This window comes from Oncorhynchus keta, chromosome 28 (genome assembly GCF_023373465.1).
Source record: "Oncorhynchus keta strain PuntledgeMale-10-30-2019 chromosome 28, Oket_V2, whole genome shotgun sequence".
Taxonomy (NCBI): domain Eukaryota; kingdom Metazoa; phylum Chordata; class Actinopteri; order Salmoniformes; family Salmonidae; genus Oncorhynchus; species Oncorhynchus keta.
The window spans coordinates 74,155,084-74,176,249 of NC_068448.1; the positions used below are offsets into that span (position 1 = coordinate 74,155,084).

A 21,166-nucleotide genomic window follows, 5' to 3' on the forward strand; every position below is an offset into this window, starting at 1 on the left:
CGAGAGCACAAACTACTGTAATACTATACAGTTAAATGAGAGGACAAACTACTGTAGTACTATACAGTTAAATGAGAGCACAAACTACTGTAATACTATACAGTTAAATGAGAGCACAAACTACTGTAATACTATACAGTTAAATGAGAGGACAAACTACTGTAGTACTATACAGTTAAATGAGAGCACAAACTACTGTAGTACTATACAGTTAAATGAGAGGACAAACTACTGTAGTGCTATACAGTTAAACGAGAGCAAACTACCGTAGTACTATACAGTTAAATGAGAGGACAAACTACTGTAATACTATACAGTTAAATGAGAGCACAAACTACTGTAATACTATACAGTTAAATGAGAGGACAAACTACTGTAGTACTATACAGTTAAATGAGAGCACAAACTACTGTAGTACTATACAGTTAAATGAGAGGACAAACTACTGTAGTACTATACAGTTAAATGAGAGCACAAACTACTGTAGTACTTTACAGTTAAATGAGAGGACAAACTACTGTAATACTATACAGTTAAATGAGAGCACAAACTACTGTAATACTATACAGTTAAATGAGAGGACAAACTACTGTAGTACTATACAGTTAAATGAGAGGACAAACTACTGTAATACTATACAGTTAAATGAGAGCACAAACTACTGTAATACTATACAGTTAAATGAGAGGACAAACTACTGTAGTACTATACAGTTAAATGAGAGCACAAACTACTGTAGTACTATACAGTTAAATGAGAGGACAAACTACTGTAGTACTATACAGTTAAATGAGAGCACAAACTACTGTAGTACTTTACAGTTAAATGAGAGGACAAACTACTGTAATACTATACAGTTAAATGAGAGCACAAACTACTGTAATACTATACAGTTAAATGAGAGCACAAACTACTGTAGTACTTTACAGTTAAACGAGAGGACAAACTACTGTAATACTATACAGTTAAATGAGAGGACAATCTACCGTAGGGCTTTACAGTTAAATGAGAGGACAAACTACTGTAGGGCTTTACAGTTAAATGAGAGGACAAACTACTGTAATACTATGCAGTTAAATGAGAGGACAAACTACTGTAGGGCTTTACAGTTAAATGAGAGCACAAACTACTGTAATACTATACAGTTAAATGAGAAACGTATCAATAACAATGTTATTGAATGAGTCTGACGACAGCACTGACCTGCTCTCGACTCTGTCTTGAAGTCCCTGTGGTGGCTGTGGGAGCGTCGCTGTACGGCTGCCGGAGCTTTTTGATCACACAGCTGAGGAGGGCGACACGTCTCTGCTTTGTATTTGTCTGCATCGTTCATGTCTCCCTCTGTGGGTCAGGTAAAGAGAAGTATTATACATCACAGCGAATGGTTTTGTAAAATCATACCACAGAAACATGGCAGCTTTGGGAAGATGTGGGTATGGTTTTTAAGAGGGTGAGTACATACGATTTAACAGGAAGAGGAAATTACCATAGTGCATTCAAGCAATCTTGGGGGAACAATAAGTGATCCTTATAAGGATTCATGTTAGAGGTGTTAGAGGTGAACTGGCTCCGTCAGCCAAAACAATAATGACAAAACAACATTACTGTAATGTTAAAGTAATATGCTAGCCTATACAATGCAAACAGTGGGACACAAGTAGCCTACCTTTAGAGACAGGGTAACAATGGCCTCAAGTTCCACAGCATATATTCAACTTTTACCAGCAAACTAATGTGAAATATATATACAATATGTAACTCCTTTGGAATGATAGACAGGATATAGACTACACAGAACAGGACACCTGATAGACAGGATATAGGCTACACAGGACACCTGATAGACAGGACATAGGCTACACAGAACAGGACACCTAATAGACAGGATATAGGCTACACAGGACAGGACACCTGATAGACAGGACATAGGCTACACAGAACAGGACACCTAATAGACAGCACATAGGCTACACAGGACACCTGATAGACAGGACATAGGCTACACAGAACAGGACACCTAATAGACAGGATATAGGCTACACAGAACAGGACACCTGATAGACAGGATATAGGCTACACAGAACACGACATCTAATAGACAGCACATAGGCTACACAGGACACCTGATAGACAGGACATAGGCTACACAGGACACCTGATAGACAGGACATAGGCTACACAGGACAGGACACCTGATAGACAGGATATAGGCTCTACACAGGACACCTGATAGACAGGATATAGGCTACACAGGACAGGACACCTGATAGACAAGACATAGGCTACACAGGACACCTGATAGACAGGACAGGCTACACAGGACACCTGATAGACAGGACATAGGCTACACAGGACACCTGGTAGACAGGATATAGGCTACACAGGACACCTGATAGACAGGATATAGGCTACACAGGACACCTGATAGACAGGACATAGGCTACACAGGACACCTGATAGACAGGACATAGGCTACACAGGACACCTGATAGACAGGATATAGGCTACACAGGACACCTGGTAGACAGGACATAGGCTACACAGGACAGGACACCTGATAGACAAGACATAGGCTACACAGGGCACCTGATAGACAGGACATAGGCTACACAGGACACCTGATAGACAGGATATAGGCTCTACACAGGACACCTGATAGACAGGATATAGGCTACACAGGACACCTGGTAGACAGGACATAGGCTACACAGGACACCTGATAGACAGGATATAGGCTCTACACAGGACACCTGGTAGACAGGATATAGGCTACACAGGACACCTGATAGACAGGACATAGGCTACACAGGACACCTGATAGACAGGACATAGGCTACACAGGACACCTGATAGACAGGATATAGGCTACACAGGACACCTGGTAGACAGGACATAGGCTACACAGGACAGGACACCTGATAGACAAGACATAGTCTACACAGGACACCTGATAGACAGGACATAGGCTACACAGGACACCTGATAGACAGGATATAGGCTCTACACAGGACACCTGACAGACAGGATATAGGCTACACAGGACAGGACACCTGATAGACAAGACATAGGCTACACAGGACACCTGATAGACAGGACATAGGCTACACAGGACACCTGATAGACAGGACATAGGCTACACAGGACAGGACACCTGATAGACAGGATATAGGCTCTACACAGGACACCTGACAGACAGGATATAGGCTACACAGGACAGGACACCTGATAGACAGGACATAGGCTACACAGGACAGGACACCTGATAGACAAGACATAGTCTACACAGGACACCTGATAGACAGGACATAGGCTACACAGGACACCTGATAGACAGGATATAGGCTCTACACAGGACACCTGACAGACAGGATATAGGCTACACAGGACAGGACACCTGATAGACAAGACATAGGCTACACAGGACACCTGATAGACAGGACAGGCTACACAGGACACCTGATAGACAGGACATAGGCTACACAGGACACCTGGTAGACAGGATATAGGCTACACAGGACACCTGATAGACAGGACATAGGCTACACAGGACACCTGATAGACAGGACATAGGCTACACAGGACACCTGATAGACAGGATATAGGCTACACAGGACACCTGGTAGACAGGACATAGGCTACACAGGACAGGACACCTGATAGACAAGACATAGGCTACACAGGGCACCTGATAGACAGGACATAGGCTACACAGGACACCTGATAGACAGGATATAGGCTCTACACAGGACACCTGATAGACAGGATATAGGCTACACAGGACACCTGGTAGACAGGACATAGGCTACACAGGACACCTGATAGACAGGATATAGGCTCTACACAGGACACCTGGTAGACAGGATATAGGCTACACAGGACACCTGATAGACAGGACATAGGCTACACAGGACACCTGATAGACAGGACATAGGCTACACAGGACACCTGATAGACAGGATATAGGCTACACAGGACACCTGGTAGACAGGACATAGGCTACACAGGACAGGACACCTGATAGACAAGACATAGTCTACACAGGACACCTGATAGACAGGACATAGGCTACACAGGACACCTGATAGACAGGATATAGGCTCTACACAGGACACCTGACAGACAGGATATAGGCTACACAGGACAGGACACCTGATAGACAAGACATAGGCTACACAGGACACCTGATAGACAGGACATAGGCTACACAGGACACCTGATAGACAGGACATAGGCTACACAGGACAGGACACCTGATAGACAGGATATAGGCTCTACACAGGACACCTGACAGACAGGATATAGGCTACACAGGACAGGACACCTGATAGACAGGACATAGGCTACACAGGACAGGACACCTGATAGACAGGACATAGGCTACATAGGACACCTGATAGACAGGACATAGGCTACACAGGACAGGACACCTGATAGATAGGACATAGGCTACACAGGACACCTGATAGACAGGACATAGGCTACACAGGACAGGACACCTGATAGACAGGATATAGGCTCTACACAGGACACCTGACAGACAGGATATAGGCTACACAGGACAGGACACCTGATAGACAGGACATAGGCTACACAGGACAGGACACCTGATAGACAAGACATAGGCTACACAGGACACCTGATAGACAGGACATAGGCTACACAGGACACCTGATAGACAGGACATAGGCTACACAGGACAGGACACCTGATAGACAGGACATAGGCTACACAGGACAGGACACCTGATAGATAGGACATAGGCTACACAGGACAGGACGCCTGATAAGACAGGATATAGGCTCTACACAGGACACCTGATAGACAGGATATAGACTACACAGGACACCTGATAGACAGGACATAGGCTACACAGGACAGGACACCTGATAGACAGGATATAGGCTCTACACAGGACACCTGATAGACAGGACACCTGATAGACAGGACATAGGCTACACAGGACAGGACACCTGATAGACAGGATATAGGCTCTACACAGGACACCTGATAGACAGGACATAGGCTACACAGGACAGGACACCTGATAGACAGGATATATGCTCTACACAGGACACCTGATAGACAGGATATAGGCTACACAGGACAGGACACCTGATAGACAGGATATAGGCTACACAGGACACCTGATAGACAGGACACCTGATAGACAGGACATAGGCTACACAGGACAGGACACCTGATAGACAGGACATAGGCTACACAGGACAGGACACCTGATAGACAGGATATAGGCTACACAGGATAGGACACCTGATAGACAGGACATAGGCTACACAGGACACCTGATAGACAGGATTTAGGCTACACAGGACAGGACACCTGATAGACAGGATATAGGCTACACAGGACAGGACACCTGATAGACAGGATAAAATGTCGGAAAACATCTAATAATGGCAGGATGTGATGCAAAAAAGGGAGAAGTAAATTGAAAACAAGATTAAAAGAATATACATACCAGCTCATGTGTGGTGTGAAAGAGGTATTCTGCTGTATATATTGAAACACACTTACATAACCAACAACAATGTACCACTGTTGGCTACGTGTGCAAAAAGACAGTTGCATCAGAGATGGAAAGAAATGTTGACTGAATCTTCAGGTTTATTCGGCTTGTTTTATAACATTTAAAAAAAATTAAATAGACCTACAGTTCTAAAGTTATTAATTCACAATAGAGGTGATTAATGCATCTGGAGGTGATTCTAAAATGAGTCTGAATTCCAGATAGTTGTCTCAGTCTTCTGTGATTCAGTCGTCCTGCTTCTGTCCCATTCACAACCTTCAGTCACATGACCACCCCCGCTACTACAACCCGGGCCTCAAACCCAGACCCATCGACCCTGGCACCCTTAACCAATCATATGCCCCAGATTGAAGGGATTCCATACAGCCAGTCACTGGGGGCTCAGGGATTGGTCAGGACTGGCAGTAACAGAATAGCAGAGCAGATGATGGGATTGTCATACCTGTCCGAAGCACCTTCCACAGAGACTACCGGCCAACACAGTCTCATAATGCAACAGGTATGTGGATATAGCATTCTCACGTAGGTGTTCCTTTTGTCCAGGTGTGAAAGGGCAGTGTGGAGTGCAATAGAGATTGCATCATCTGTGGATCTGTTGGTGCGGCATGCAAATTGGAGTGGGTCTAGGGTTTCTGGGAAAACGGTGTTGATGTGAGCCATGACCAGCCTTCCAAAGCATTTCATGGCTATAGACGTGAGTGCTACGAGTCGGTAGTCATTTAGACAGGTTACCTTAGTGTTCTTGTGCACAGGGACTATGGTGGTCTGCTTGAAACATGTTGGTATTACAGACTCAGACAGGGAGAGGTTGAAAATGTCAGTGAAGACTCTTGCCAGTTGGTCAGCGCATGCTCGGAGTACACGTCTGGGCCTGCTGCCTTGTGAATGTTGACCTGTTTGAAAGTCTTATGCTCAGCCCAGTCAAAACTGTTCGCTGCTCTGGCCCCCCAATGGTGGAACAAACTCCCTCACGACGCCAGGACAGCGGAGTCAATCACCACCTTCCGGAGACACCTGAAACCCCACCTCTTCAAGGAATACCTAGGATAGGGTAAGTAATCCTTCTCACCCCCCTAAAAGATTTAGATGCACTATTGTAAAGTGGCTGTTCCACTGGATGTCATAAGGTGTATGCACCAATTTGTAAGTCGCTCTGGATAAGAGCGTCTGCTAAATGACTTAAATGTAAATGTAATGTAAATGTTATTCACATCGGCTGCAGAGAGCGTGATCACACAGTCGTCCTGAACAGCTGATGCTCTCATGCATGTTTCAGTGTTACTTGCCTTGAAGCGAACATAGAATTTATTTAGCTCGTCTGGTAGGCTCGTGTCAATGGGCAGCTCTCGGTTGTGCTTCCCTTTGTAGTCTGTAATAGTTTGCAAGCCCTGCCATATCTGACGAGTGTCAGAGTTGGTGTAGTACAATTCGATCTTAGTCCTGTATTGACGCTTTGCCTGTTTGATGGTCGGAGGGCATAGTGGGATTTCTTAGCTTTCGGGTTAGAGTCCCTCTCCTTGAAAGCGGCAGCTCTTCCCTTTTAGTGTGAATGTTGCCTGTAATCCATGGCTTCTGGTTGGGGTATGTACGTACAGTCACTGTGGGGACGATGTCCTCGATGCACTTATTGATAAAGCCAGTGACTCCTCAATCCCTTTGGAAGAATCATGAAACATATTCCAGTCTGTGCTAGCAAAGCAGTCCTGTAGTTTAGCATCTGCTTCATCTGACCACTTTTTTTATAGACCGAGTCACTGTTGCTTCCTGCTTTAATTTGTGCTTGTACACAGGAATCAGGAGGATAGAATTGGGGTCAGATTTGCCAAATGGAGAGCGAGGGAAAGCTTTGTACGCGCCTCTGTGTGTGGGGTAAAGGTCGTCTAGAATTGTTTTTCCACTGGTTGCACATTTAACATGCTGATAGAAATGAGGTAAAACTGATTTAAGTTTCCCTGCATTAAAGTCCCCGGTCACTAGGAGCGTCGCCTCTGGATAAGCGTTTTCCTGTTTGCTGTTTGGTTCCCCTTTCTCCACTGGGATTCTCTACCTCTAACCCTATTACGGGGGCTGAGTCAATGGCTTACTGGTGCTCTTCCATGCCGTCCCTAGGAGGGGTGCGTCACTTGAGTGGGTTGAGCCCACTATCCACATCGACGGGACAGTTGTGGAGAAGGTGGAAAGTTTTAAGTTCCTTGGCGTACATATCACAGACAAACTGAAATGTTCCACCCACACAGACAGCGTGGTGAAGATGGCGCAGTAGCCCCTCTTCAACCTCAGGAGGCTGAAGAAATTCACCGAAAACACTCTCAACTTTTACAGATGCACAATCGGGAGCATCCTGACGGGCTTTATCACCGCCTGGTACGGCAACTGCAACGCCCACAACCGTAAGGCTCTACAAAGGGTAGTGAGGTCTGCACAACGCATCACCGGGGGCAAACTACCTGCCCTCCAGGACACCTACACCACCCGATGTCACAGGAAGGCCAAAAAGATCATCAAGGACAACAACCACCTGAGCCACTGCCTGTTCACCCTGCTATCATCCAGAAGGCGAGGTCAGTACAGATGCATCAAAGCTGGGACCGAGAGACCGAAAAACAGCTTCTATCTCAAGGACATCAGACTGTTAAACAGCCATCACTAACATTGAGTGGCCGCTGCCACCATACCGACTCAAATCTCTAGCCACTTTAATAATTAAAAATTGGATGTAATAAATGTATCACTAGCCACTTTAAACAATGCCACTTTATAATGTTTACATACCCTACATTACTAATCTCATATGTATATACTGTACTCTATACCATCTACTGCATCTTACCTATGCCATTCGGCCATCGCTCATCCATATATTTTTATGTACATATTATTTTTCATTACTTTACACTTGTGTGTGTATAAGGTAATTGTGAAATTGTTAAATTACTTGTTAGAAATTACTGCAATGGTCGGAACTAGAACCACACAAGCATTTCGCTACACTCGCATTAACATCTGCTAACCATGTGTATGTGACAAATCAAATTTGATTTGATAGATGGGCATTCATCAAATTAAATGTCAGGCAACAGTGTTGCCTACAACTCAGTAAGCACCGACAGACTCCGACGCCTTCTGGACATCTTTTTTCGTTGCAGTTCAGGACCGGCCAATATTTCCACATTTGGCTGCGGGCCAAATCTGAACGAATCATATATGTCTATGTTTGGTTCAGATTTTGACCTGTCTGGACAAACATAGACATATATAAATAACTTGGTTTTACATTTCATTCGGAACCAAAAGTGAGCCTGATTTCAACACCCGGAAAATTCATATTTTCAACGTCTGTAAAATACGTATTTTCAACATCCGGAAAATAAGTATTTTCAACTTTCATTTAGAACCGAAAATATACCTGATATAAAAGTACAGAAAATCCGTTTTTTTTAACGTCTTCTCAACTTCATTTTGCTTACTGGGACTATTCTAGTTTTGCAGGGAGGGGCATTTTTTTGGTTTCACCTATGGTAGCAGAATGGCAGGGACCGGCTTTGACCCAAGTGCAGCCATCAAAAGTGTGTACCAACGGTATGAATATAGCAGGGGACGCACTTAAAGAAGGAATGATGATGACCTAATGATCACTTTATGATATCTTCAAGAGGTTCAGACCTTTTACTGTACGTTTTTGGATGGACAATTGCAGGGACCTGTGTTCTAGTCCTGGTCAGGCTACTCCCCTGAAATCGCTACACTGGTGTGAGAAGTATGACGGCACAGTGTGCCCAAGGGTAGAGGCACGATGGGAATATCTACAATATGCTCTCCATGCAAATGACAAAATAATCTGGACAGTCCATTTATAATACAGCGCATAATGCGAGCTCTTTCAACCTTGAGAATAATCTGTGATGTATGGCCCCACCATGCGGCAGTTGACTCAATTTGCAGCGAAAACTGGGGACGTCCCCTCAACGACTACACCCGATTTCTCACGAGTCTGGAGATCGCTTCTACCAATGCAGACCTCTTTGTCCCAGAGACAGAAATGATCGGTTCGCCTCGTTCAGCCAGCCAGCAGTTAATGTGACCCGTCCCCTTTAAGATGATGTCAGAAATAATAATTTAATATTGCATTTCTTTGTTTCATGTCGGCGGACATATACTTCGGTCGAGCAACAATGTTAGAAATCAGGGACGGTAGAAGTCGAGCATCAACCTGTCTGCCAATACAGCAAAACGGATTGCTTCCTAAAGTAGGTTTCAGTGGGTGTCAATGTTGAAGCTCTGCGTTATCTTCTCTGACAGGACTTTAGTTTCCAGTGCTTCATATAACACCACCCCGGGACAGAAGTCTATATATCACTGGATGGAATAATAGCCAAAGCCGACAGAGAGAAGACGCAAAGGAAGAGTTGAGATAATTGCGGTGAAATTTCAACTAAATTCGGAATTGTTCCCTTTATCCCCTTCAATGTTTTGGATTTACCAAAACGGACGTTCGGAAGTGACAATGGGCAATCGTTAACCCAGTGGATTTATTATAATATCCGACGACTATAATAATACTGGAAAGGGGTACGTCATTCATTTTGCTGCAACTGTCCTCATGCCACACAGCCTGTGACAATATTGTATATTTACAAAATAATGTGTTTTGCTGTCTGCCCCGGGCAGATGCGTGCGTGCGTTTGTTTCAGTGACCGATTATGTCACTACCATGCCAGTTTTATTCATGTTACAATGTTACACAATAATGTTAGACATTTTTATTTTCTGGTGCTTTGTGTGTGTTGCTCAAAACCTCTTAAAATATGCGTTGGCTCTTTTCCTTCGATGCAGTACTTTCCCTGTCTGAAAAACATATTATGTAACTTCATTCCTTTAGCAGTAGCCTAGTTCATGGCCTTGCCAGTATAATGGACCATGCCCTTATGGCTGATAGTATAGACGTGTCCAAAAACCTTCCATGATCTTGGGCTATAAAATATAACAGTACAACGTATTTCTTACACGTGTTATAGTCATGCTACAGATAAAAACGTTTTCTCCTTTTTACCCAGTAATAGAATGGGTATTTCCACCAATCGAATATTTGGCTAAACATTATGTTATGCGGTTGGCATTGCTCCCTCTAGGCTCTTTTATGGGATTGATTGGAGATATCATTTGCCAGACTTTGTGATTAATTAAGTATGCAGGTGAAAGTTGTAAAACTGACTGTTCAAGTCTGTAGATAAATTAGAAAGCAGATCCATTCACTGAGCTATTTATTCTTATTCTGCAGGTGAACTGTATACTGTAGCTAATAATATATTTTGGAGAAAGTAGTAATGGTGAATCCAAGCTTGTCAATATGTGTGTATGTTTTCCCACCACAGATATTCCCCATATTTCCCAGTCCATCTAAGAAGTGACCACATCCTCTCTGGTCCTCAGTCATGACATCACCTGAGTCCCCCCTCCCCTCCCCTTCCCCCTGTCCTCCTCCCCCTTCCTCCCTCCCCTCCTCTCCCACTCCCTCATCTCCCACTCCCTCCTCCTCCCTCCCACACCCCCCCTCCCTGCCTCCCACAGGGGAGGTGATGGTCCTGGCCCTGGGGAGGAAGAAGCAGAGGATGCTCATCGGTCTCTCCATCCTGCCCAATCTCTTCCTGGCCTTCCTTCTCTCCTCGGACGCCCTGCTTACTCTCACCTCACCCCACCACTGCCGCCTCCCGGGACCCTTGCCTGCCGCCCAGATCCTTAACGCGTCCCTGCCCTGGGAGAAGGGGGACAGAGTGGGGGACAGCGGGGGCTGTCTCAGTGCAAGCAGTATATCAACGGTACCCAGTCCGGGGTGGAAACCTGTGAAGCTGGCTGGGACTACAATGTCACAGAAGGATTGAGGATTAACATTGTTACTGAGGTACCTCAAGGAACTTTGTCGGCTTCGTTGTTTTCTTGATTAGTTTGTAATTCCCGGTCTCAGAATCCAAGTGGCTCCTAGGGGAGCAGGGAATGATTGTTAAACAATGATACAATGCATTCTTCAGTGAAGTTCTGATACCCTTACATGCACTGTAACAGAAAACTGTAATTTATACAGTAATTTTTGGTATTAGCATTAGTAAAATACTTTGAAATATTTAACTGCAGCGTACTGTAAATTGTATGTGCAAAGTTTGACTGATCCAATGAACCATTACATTTCAGTTCAACATTTTGTATCAAGACTACCCAAATGTGCCTAATTTGTTTACTAATAACTTATCAAGTTCAAAACTGTGAATTCTCAAAAAATAGCATGGTATTCTTTCACTGTAATAACTACTGTAAATTATACAGTGCAGTTAGATTAACACGAATTTAAGCTTTCTGCCAATATTAGATATGTCTATGTCCTGGAAAATATTCTTGTTACTAACAACCTCATGGTAATCGCATTAGCCTACATTATCTCAACCGTCCCGTGGATGAGACACCAATCCCGAATAAGTTAAGGCCTCTAGAAGTGCAAGTGATATAATACCCCACATATTTATAGATATGCTGTAATGTGTATCCCTTGTAATTACATTAAAATACTGTGAAATACAAACCTCCTCCCCTCAATGAATTTCATCCATTGATCCATTCATTCCGATTACAGTTGTATTTACTTTACTTTTTTAAAAACTATATAATATAATACATTTTACAGTAGTGTACTGTATGTCATTACACGGTACTTGCTTTGATACCGTAATTAGATTACAGTAGGTGTACTGTAATATGAAGGGGAAAAAAACTAACTTACTTGCCAATGAGCAACTGTCAAAATCACGTCAACAGTAAAAAACGCTTTCACCACTAACACAGCTTTGATGAAGTAGGCCTATGTTATAAATAGTCACGTAGAGGGAAGTAATGGGAAATGTACAACCAAACTCATCCTGCCTTTCTTCATTTACTGTTGTGTGTACTTGTTCTACAATGTCTTATGACGCACCAGGCCTAATGTCTTTGGCAGAACTCTTGACAAATGTCCACCACACCCAATTTTTCCATGGATGTCTTAAGCTCTCAATTGGCTTGCTGTGGACCGACTCTCTATTTGTTTTGAATTCCAATGCGTGGTGGCGCGGGTGGCATACCCAATGCTTCTTCTGTAAGCTGTTCTGTGGGCCTGTTACCCTCTGTGGTTAACTGAACCTACACTGGTCTCAAGGAGTCACTCTAACTGAAGAGACAGACTACTGCCGCGGTGTTTTCATGCACCTATAGACAGCAGGAATATCATTCAGTTAGTATTTTCATAGACACAAGGCCTGATTTAGTGGTTGGTTTCAGAGTGTATTTTTACCTTGTCATGATCCACCTGTACAACACCACGGTGCTTCTTCAGTAACTTCTCACGGAGGCCAGAAAAGCTCTGATCAGTACACGCCTTTTATTCAATAAGGCTTCAGTGGAATACTGAACTAAGCACCGTTAAATCAGCTGCCTCGTAACACCATGGCAGCCTATATGCTCCTTTGACATGAGGACGTTTACTATAAGAGGGGAAAAATGCAAGGCAAAGGTTTTGGCCAAGGGCATTATAATGCTTTCGAGTCAGGTTTATAACCGGTTTGGGCAGTTTGTGAACTTGTTTGTGTGCAGGTTTTGCATTTTTTCTTTTCTCCCAAACCAAGCACCTCATCCGCTATGCTTTCATGTGTGAGGTTACTATACAGTGCATCTATGCCGACCAGTGAGGATGAGTGATAGTATTTGACAGGCTTTTATGCGTCCCTGCATAGGTTCCAGTAACATTTTTTATGTTTTTTTATTTCACCTTTATTTAACCAGGTAGGCAAGTTGAGAACAAGTTCTCATTTACAATTGCGACCGAACATAAGGTATTGTTAGCAGCAGCTTCCCTGACTGTCCCCAAAAAAACGATGCTATCTCCGTAGAGATAATTATAATCACTTAGCTTTCAACAGTAGAAAATGCAGAGCTCTTGAGATGTAATAACAAAGTCACACTCAAGTCATTTCAAACACTGAAAGGAAATTATTGAAATCACATTTAAATATACTGTAGTTTGGTTGAAATGTATTTTTTTTTGTATGATCTGGAAAAATGACCTATTGATGGAGTGATTGTGCATAACATACAATGTTTAACTGTTTCTTCCCTTTCTGTATCCTTCTGTTGGCTTTCCACCTCGTTGTTTTCCTCTCCTCTCCCAGTGGGATTTGGTGTGTGGTCAGTACTGGCTGGTCCCAGTCGAAGAGGTGTCCTTCATCCTGGGCGTTCTGACAGGATGCCTGGGACTGGGCTTTGCAGCTGACAGGTGAGACGAGCTGAGAAATACAAAGGGTTAGACTGGGGAGGAGGAGAGCTCTTGTGGACTTAAAGTGAGATGAAGCAAATGTAATTAGCCAACCAGATTCAGTTAATTAAGTTCATCAAATTAAGCTTTCAACGACAGTTTCATATTCAGGCCTGGGCTGCACTTAAATCCAGACTCAGGTCTGGGCTGCACTTTAATCCAGACTCAGGTCTGGGCTGCACTTGAATCCAGACTCAGTCCTGGGCTGCACTTAAATCCAGACTCAGGTCTGGGCTGCACGTAAATCCAGACTCAGTCCTGGGCTGCACTTGAATCCAGACTCAGTCCTGGGCTGCACTTAAATCCAGACTCAGGCCTGGACTGCACTTAAATCCAGACTCAGTCCTGGGCTGCACTTAAATCCAGACTCAGGCCTGGGCTGCACTTGAATCCAGACTCAGTCCTGGGCTGCACTTGAATCCAAACTCAGGTCTGGGCTGCACTTAAATCCAGACTCAGTCCTGGGCTGCACTTGAATCCAGACTCAGGCCTGGGCTGCACATGAATCCAGACTCAGTCCTGGGCTGCACTTAAATCCAGACTCAGGTCTGGGCTGCACTTAAATCCAGACTCAGGTCTGGGCTGCACTTAAATCCAGACTCAGGTCTGGGCTGCACTTAAATCCAGACTCAGGTCTGGGCTGCACTTAAATCCAGACTCAGGTCTGGGCTGCACTAAATCCAGACTCAGGTCTGGGCTGCACTTAAATCCAGACTCAGGTCTGGGCTGCACTTAAATCCAGACTCAGGTCTGGGCTGCACTTAAATCCAGACTCAGGTCTGGGCTGCACTTAAATCCAGACTCAGGTCTGGGCTGCACTTAAATCCAGACTCAGGTCTGGGCTGCACTTAAATCCAGAAATGTGGTTGAATGAACATTGTTTACATATATTTGTAGACTAAATGTCCATAAATAACTATGTATTTACATGGAAATGACCCTGGTTATTTACTTTTTAAAATTCTTGGACTCAATAAACTAGGACTGTTAACTTGGTTTTTAAACCTGTTTTTAAGAGGCTTATATATGGATTTACTTTCCATGAAACCGGCCAGTGTTTAAGCACTACTAAAACAGAGCTTTGTATCTTCTCTATGTTTTCCTCAGACTGGGCAGGTTGAAGACACTACTCACCTCTCTGACCCTCTCAGTGGTATTTGGCGTGCTTGTGTGCGTCTCTACCGCTCCCCCATTCTTTATTGCCATGCGTTTTTGCCTGGCTGCTGCTAGCGCCGGTGTCTACCTCACGCTTTACATCACACGTGAGTCGTCTCAGATACTGGTGTCATAGTTAGGGCCTTTACATCACACGTGACTAGTCTCAGATACTGGTGTCATAGTTAGGGCCTTTACATCACACGTGAGTCGTCTCAGATACTGGTGTCATAGTTAGGGCCTTTACATCACACGTGACTAGTCTCAGATACTGGTGTCATAGTTAGGGCCTTTACATCACACGTGAGTCGTCTCAGATACTGGTGTCATAGTTAGGGCCATATGTATTGTGCAGTCATGTGACATATCATAATTGTATTCTGTATTTCAAGCCTTATCCAGAAATGAGAATAACTCCAAAAATGAAAACAATATACCTGAGGATGATGCTGAACCATCTGACATATGGAGAAAAAAGGGAGTTTGATAATAAAAAATAAAAAAGTTCAAATCCAGGCACGTCACATGATTGGTCAAAACACAGAGCCATAGTACAAAAGGCTCGAACAAAAGCATCAAAAGTCTACTGCCAGGATGACCACTGCTGATCTATTGTTATCATTCATTGTTTTGTCTTGTGTGTTTGTTTGACAGGTCTTGAACTCTGTGACCCCTCACTACGTCTGTTAGTCACCATGGTGGCAGGACTAACGACAGTTGCTGGGGAGCTGCTGTTGCTGGGTTTTGCTCTGGGTTGCCAGTCCTGGAGAGGTTTACTTGGAACTGGGGCTGCACCACTCTCTCTGTTCCTCACCTATGGGTGAGTGTGTGTGTGTGTGTGTGTGTGTGTGTGTTGCGGGATAGTAGCTTATGGACAAGGGGAATATGGTAGTCATTTCATTAAAGAAGTAAATGCAAATTGACTTGCTGAGAGCATCCCGGCATTGTATTGATTTCAGCCATTAATTCAAGTCAGAATACATTAGCATTTGGCTTCAAGGTGCAGTGTCCCTCCCACACTCCTCATGACCTTTTATTGCAAATAGTAAATTGAACACAGAGCAAATGAAATATGAACTTTGCTGTTCCAGGGGAGAGAATAGCTTGGGATGGATCCTAGGTTGAAGAACCTAATAATTCCATGTGGAAGCTAACTAGCATCGCTGGTCCCATTATTTAAAATTCTTCCTAAGAACAGCCCTTAATCAGGAGTTATCACACTGTAATCCCTGGATTCCCATGCCTTATGACTTAATTACAACCCTCTTGTCTTAACCGTTGTTATCTTCAACCTAGAACGAAGCTAGGAGAAAATGACATGAAAATGTTTTTGTTTCAGTATTCCAGGAGTATTTCCTGAGTCTCCTCGCTGGCTCCTCCTCTCTGAGAGATCTGCTGATCTGAATTCCTTCAGTGAAAGAAGAGATAGAGGGAGGGATGACGAGAGCTTCACAGGTGTGTGGGAACCATTTTGAATTTTATTGTGTGGGTCTTTTCATGAGATTTATGACTTTTATTAGAAAAACAAGTCTCTGCTGATGCCTCCAGTGTGACTTGTGGTGTTGTCATTATTTCAGAGCTGGACTCCGAGCTATCTCCCTCTACTCGCCCACATCTGTCCTTCCCTGAGCTCGTACACAGCAGGAACATCTGGAAAAACATGTGTGTGCTCGGCTTCACCTCGTAAGTCACCTAAACTGTGTTGTTTGAAGTTTGCCCTCACATGTCAGACTTGAATTAGCTGCACACATAGTAATAGTAGTAGGTCTACCAGTAGTAGATATGCAGTGGTGTAATAATGTTATATGATGTATTGTTTTATCTTTAGTTTTTATATGTAATGTAAGTGTCTTAATGTGTTTGGACCCCAGGAAGTGTAGCTGCTGCCTTGGCAGGAACTAATGGGGATTCCTAATAAATACAAATACAGTACATGAAAGTTTAACTTCTTTGTGTAACTACACAATAACTACACCGTTTACTAATAAGATATAACAACATTTTGGTAATCAATCATAGTAGTATGTATGCTACATATAGTGTAATGTAAAGGTTTGGCCTTGCTTCTATCAACATTTTACAGGTTGGCACCCATAGGATTCATACAGTAGTTGCCAATCAGACCATGATTCTCCCTCTCCATCTTCTCCTGTTGTCTGTCAGGTTCATTTCCCATGGCATTAGTCACTGTTACAGCTCGTTCCGCGGTGATGTCAGAGGCACTGCCCCCAGCTTCTATTGGACCTATCTACTCTCTGTCTGTGCGGGAGGAGGGGCCTGGCTGTTGTTATGGGCAACCGTGAACAGGTGTGGTCGACGTGGTATCCTGCTCCTCGCCATGACGATGACAGGGCTGGCATCTCTGATTCTCCTCGGACTGATGGAGTGTAAGTTGGCATTCAAGGTAGAATCCTTAGTTACTACACCCATTTTTGGACTTGTAAATTAATTATTTATTACCCATTGAATCTTGAAGAATATAACTAAAATGCCTCATGAGCTTAGTTAAACTGTTATACCCCATCAGAAACCAAAATATAACCCTGTTTTACTTCAATGTTGCCCCATCAGAAGCCAAAATATAAGCTTGTTTTACTTCAATGTTTGTAAACAATCACTGTATAACCTTAAAACATGGTTAAAACTGTAATGTTGATGTCATTGATGGTCAGTCCTTGTATTCATAGCTCTGTCTATGCATTTGAGTGTTGACATTTATCCAGGCTTATCCCTCAGCTTTTTTACCAACACAGAGATGGGGTGACCACTTTGTTATTGTTTCAAATATGGATTGGCATAATGCTTTGTAGAAATAGTCCCTTAACCACTGATATAGGATCAGATATGTTTTCATCCACTAAAACATATAATCCTGTGTCAGTGCTTAAGGGCCAAATTCTACCTACTCCTCACCTGGAATACACAGATTTAGGGGCCAAATTCAACCTACTCCTCACCTGGAATACACAGATTTAGGGGCCAAATTCAACCTACTCCTCACCTGGAATATACAGATTTAGGGGCCAAATTCAACCTACTCACCTTGAATACACAGATTTAGGGGCCAAATTCAACCTACTCACCTTGAATACACATAGTTAGGTAGACATAGATAGTCCTCACCTGGAATACATAGAGGGTAAATGTAATTCATTCAGTTCATAGGAGAGACCACATGTCATGAAGTAGTTACGACTCCATCATTTTCTCAATTGACATTGAATACAGGAAGCACAGGTTATTTTTGCATGGCACCACCTTGTGGCTGAATGGTGGTATACCAGTTCATGAAGGACACTGCCGTGGCAGTAATGTCAAAGTCGTGTCTCAGTTTCAGATGTAATCGCCAGCCAGTCAGTCTGTGGAGTTCAGTCCTAAGTTAACTCTCAGTTCTAAGTTAACTCCCCCTCCTATCCTTCTCTCAGATCTAAGTGAGGCGGCCATCACTGTGTTCTCAGTGATGGGTCTCTTCTCCTCCCAGGCGGCTGCCTCTCTCTGTGTCCTCTTCACAGCAGAGATCATGCCCACCATCATCAGGTAAGGACCAGAAACTCATAGACTGTCACACGAGTCTTCCCCATCTAGGCTTGTTCCGTGTATTAGATGTATTATTTAGGCCTAATATTCATATTAATGGGTGTCATTTTTGGCTTGATCCTCATCTTTCCTCTTGGAGATCACTAACCTTTGAACTTTTCCCTCTCGTCCAGGGGCATTGGCGTGGGCACGGTGTTGGCCCTGGGCTGTGTGGGTCGGCTCACCTCGCCGCTCATGGACCTGCGCAACCACTACGGCTACTTCCTTCACCACGTGGTGTACTCCTCCCTGGCTCTGCTGGCCGTGCTCTCCATCCTGCTGCTGCCCGAGAGCAAGAGGAAACCGCTGCCCCAGACGCTGGCCGACGGGGAGCAGTACCGGCGCCCCTCGCTGGGCCGGAGGAGGAGGGACAACGTGCCCCTGCTGGCCACCCCCAACCCAGAGACCTAGCATGTCATAACGCCAGCCCAGAGTGTCAGCAGGTCGCGGAGAGGAAGATGGCGAGGGAGAAGAGGGTCAGCTGTCTGCTGAAGATGGTTGTGCTGAGCCAATGAAGGAGGGTGGTTGAAGGGACCCACACCTCCCCTCACCTTTCCCATAAGGCCTGTGTGTCAGGAAAGGGAGCAGATGCGTTCTGCCCGTGCTCCCGTCTGCCACCATCAGAGAGGCCCTTTTGATAGGTGTATTATCTGGCAGAGTATGGCATCACACACTGTTCACTGAGGTAGAGGCATGTATGCTATGGAAACGGTCCTGTAAATACCTACAACGTAGTTTCTTTAACTTTATGAATGCTAGGTTATCTATTTATAAAAAAAAACAGAGGAGTTTTGTTTCTGGAAGTTTTTGGAAGGGTACTTTGTATTGTCGAAAAGCATCGTACTAAGACAAGATGAGGGCAATTTTGTCTACTGCTCTTAAAGACATTGTGGGAAATTAAATTGATTGAAGATTCTTTATGAGTAACGTTATACTTGAGGGTAGTTTGGTGAAACTTTGAACTTGCATTAAATAAATACTAATAGGCTCCTTCCTCAAACCCAAGAGTCCTTACAATCTGTTGAATAACAAAAGATGGAGAAAGTGACATTTAAATGTACTGTAGTTCCTCAGACTTGGTTGGATGTGATAAAACGATATGAATTCAATTTCCAGATGTGACTTGGAGCCAGTACTGTTTATGGGTCATTCATCTTGATCGTCTAGGCTGTCAGACCTGTCTTACCCGGCTTCCCTGAAGACATAGGGAGCGTGGCTGTGCATTCAGAGCTGAAAACATTTTGATAGATAGAAATGTATGGTAGAAAATGGACACACATTTCTATATTGTATCAGTTCTACACTAAATATTATTGTGGGGAAATGCCGTGAACAGTTTGCAGCATTGAATTATAGCCGCGTCCAGAAACCAGGCCAAGCCCCCACCCCTTAGGCACTGATCTGAAAGGATTGGCTCGGTACAACAATCCATCCAGCTTATCATGCGGCATGGTGAAGCTATTAGGATATTGCTTATACCTTTCAGATCTCCACAAGCATCTTGGCCCTAGGCTAGGGGGTGAGGTCTAAGGGCTGTTTCCAGACCTGGGCTATGCATTTCTCCTTTTAGAATACAGGAACTCACTATAATAGAGTGATGGTGATGTGCATAACAGGCACCTTGTCGCAAGGATTTGGTCCTGTATGTCTTATTTGAAACATTCAGGACCTAGCTGTTTGATATTTTTTTTTGACTGGATCTACTCCAGAACCTTCTCTGGGCAGAGGTGTGTGTGGAGGGGGGGGGGGGGGGGGGGGGGGGGGGGGCTGAATGGGGTTTGAAGTTAGGAAGGGGAAAAGAGACACCTGGAGGTCTTTGGTAGTTTCTTTAAAATGCACTAAACAAATCTAATAGTAATATGGATATTATTGATGATGATAATAACTATGAGTAACTTGACAACAGTAATATGTTGTTAGACATTGCTGGCTCCTTAAGATGATCTATTAAGCAATAACAGCAATGTAATTATGTTAATAACTCTAATAACCTGATTGAATCAAAAAATAAAATGTTAAGTAAACAATGGGTTGTTGTCTGTCTTGTCTGTGTTGATGGATGTCTTGTCGTCAGGAAGCTAACAGATCATCCTATTGATCTTGGATATTGGTTTTAAGATTGTATCATTTACTTTTTGTTACGCATACCTTTCCCCCCAGAAAACAACGTAGAGATGTTTCAAAGTGTTTCTGATAAAGATTGGTACGAGCACCGCAAATCCATTAGGGATGCAAAGAAATTATACAAAATCAAACTTGAATCGATGTTTGACAACTCAGACTCGCAACGCATGTGACAAGGACTACAGGCTATCTATCATGGACTACAGGCAATCATGGACTACAAAGGCAAATCCAGCTGTGTGGTTCCCACCGAAGCCTCCCTCCCAGACGAGCTGAACACATTCTATGCTCGCTTCGAGGCAGACAATACCGAGCCATCCAGGAAGACTCTGCTCCGGACGACTAGGTGTTTTCACTCTCCCAAGGTTGACGTTGGGAAAACTCTCAAAAGAGTAAATATAGTTCAGCATTCAACACTGTTGTACCCTCCA

General features: G+C 43.9%; 1 protein-coding gene and 2 long non-coding RNA genes across 3 annotated transcripts; 2 read left to right on the forward strand and 1 right to left on the reverse strand.

The window, feature by feature from the left end:
* Window positions 1-1,672: 1,672 nt before the first annotated feature.
* LOC127912900 (uncharacterized) lies at window positions 1,673-2,692 on the reverse strand. Its single transcript, XR_008083974.1, has 3 exons — window positions 2,619-2,692; window positions 2,555-2,586; window positions 1,673-1,948 (listed from the first exon to the last, which is right to left on the reverse strand). It is a non-coding gene; the product is annotated as an uncharacterized LOC127912900 (long non-coding RNA).
* Window positions 2,693-9,074: 6,382 nt separating this feature from the next.
* On the forward strand, window positions 9,075-19,744 carry LOC118361796 (solute carrier family 22 member 17-like). Its single transcript, XM_035742030.2, has 12 exons — window positions 9,075-9,114; window positions 9,475-9,594; window positions 11,117-11,167; window positions 11,287-11,447; window positions 13,738-13,841; window positions 14,988-15,142; window positions 15,690-15,855; window positions 16,375-16,490; window positions 16,613-16,718; window positions 17,199-17,422; window positions 18,461-18,572; window positions 18,746-19,744. The coding sequence occupies exons 1-12, from the start codon at window positions 9,075-9,077 to the stop codon at window positions 19,020-19,022; spliced, it is 1,632 nt and encodes a 543-aa protein (XP_035597923.2). The 3' UTR covers window positions 19,023-19,744.
* LOC127912899 (uncharacterized) lies at window positions 13,854-14,979 on the forward strand. The gene is made up of 3 exons (XR_008083973.1): window positions 13,854-14,107; window positions 14,456-14,513; window positions 14,571-14,979. It is a non-coding gene; the product is annotated as an uncharacterized LOC127912899 (long non-coding RNA).
* Window positions 19,745-21,166: the final 1,422 nt, after the last annotated feature.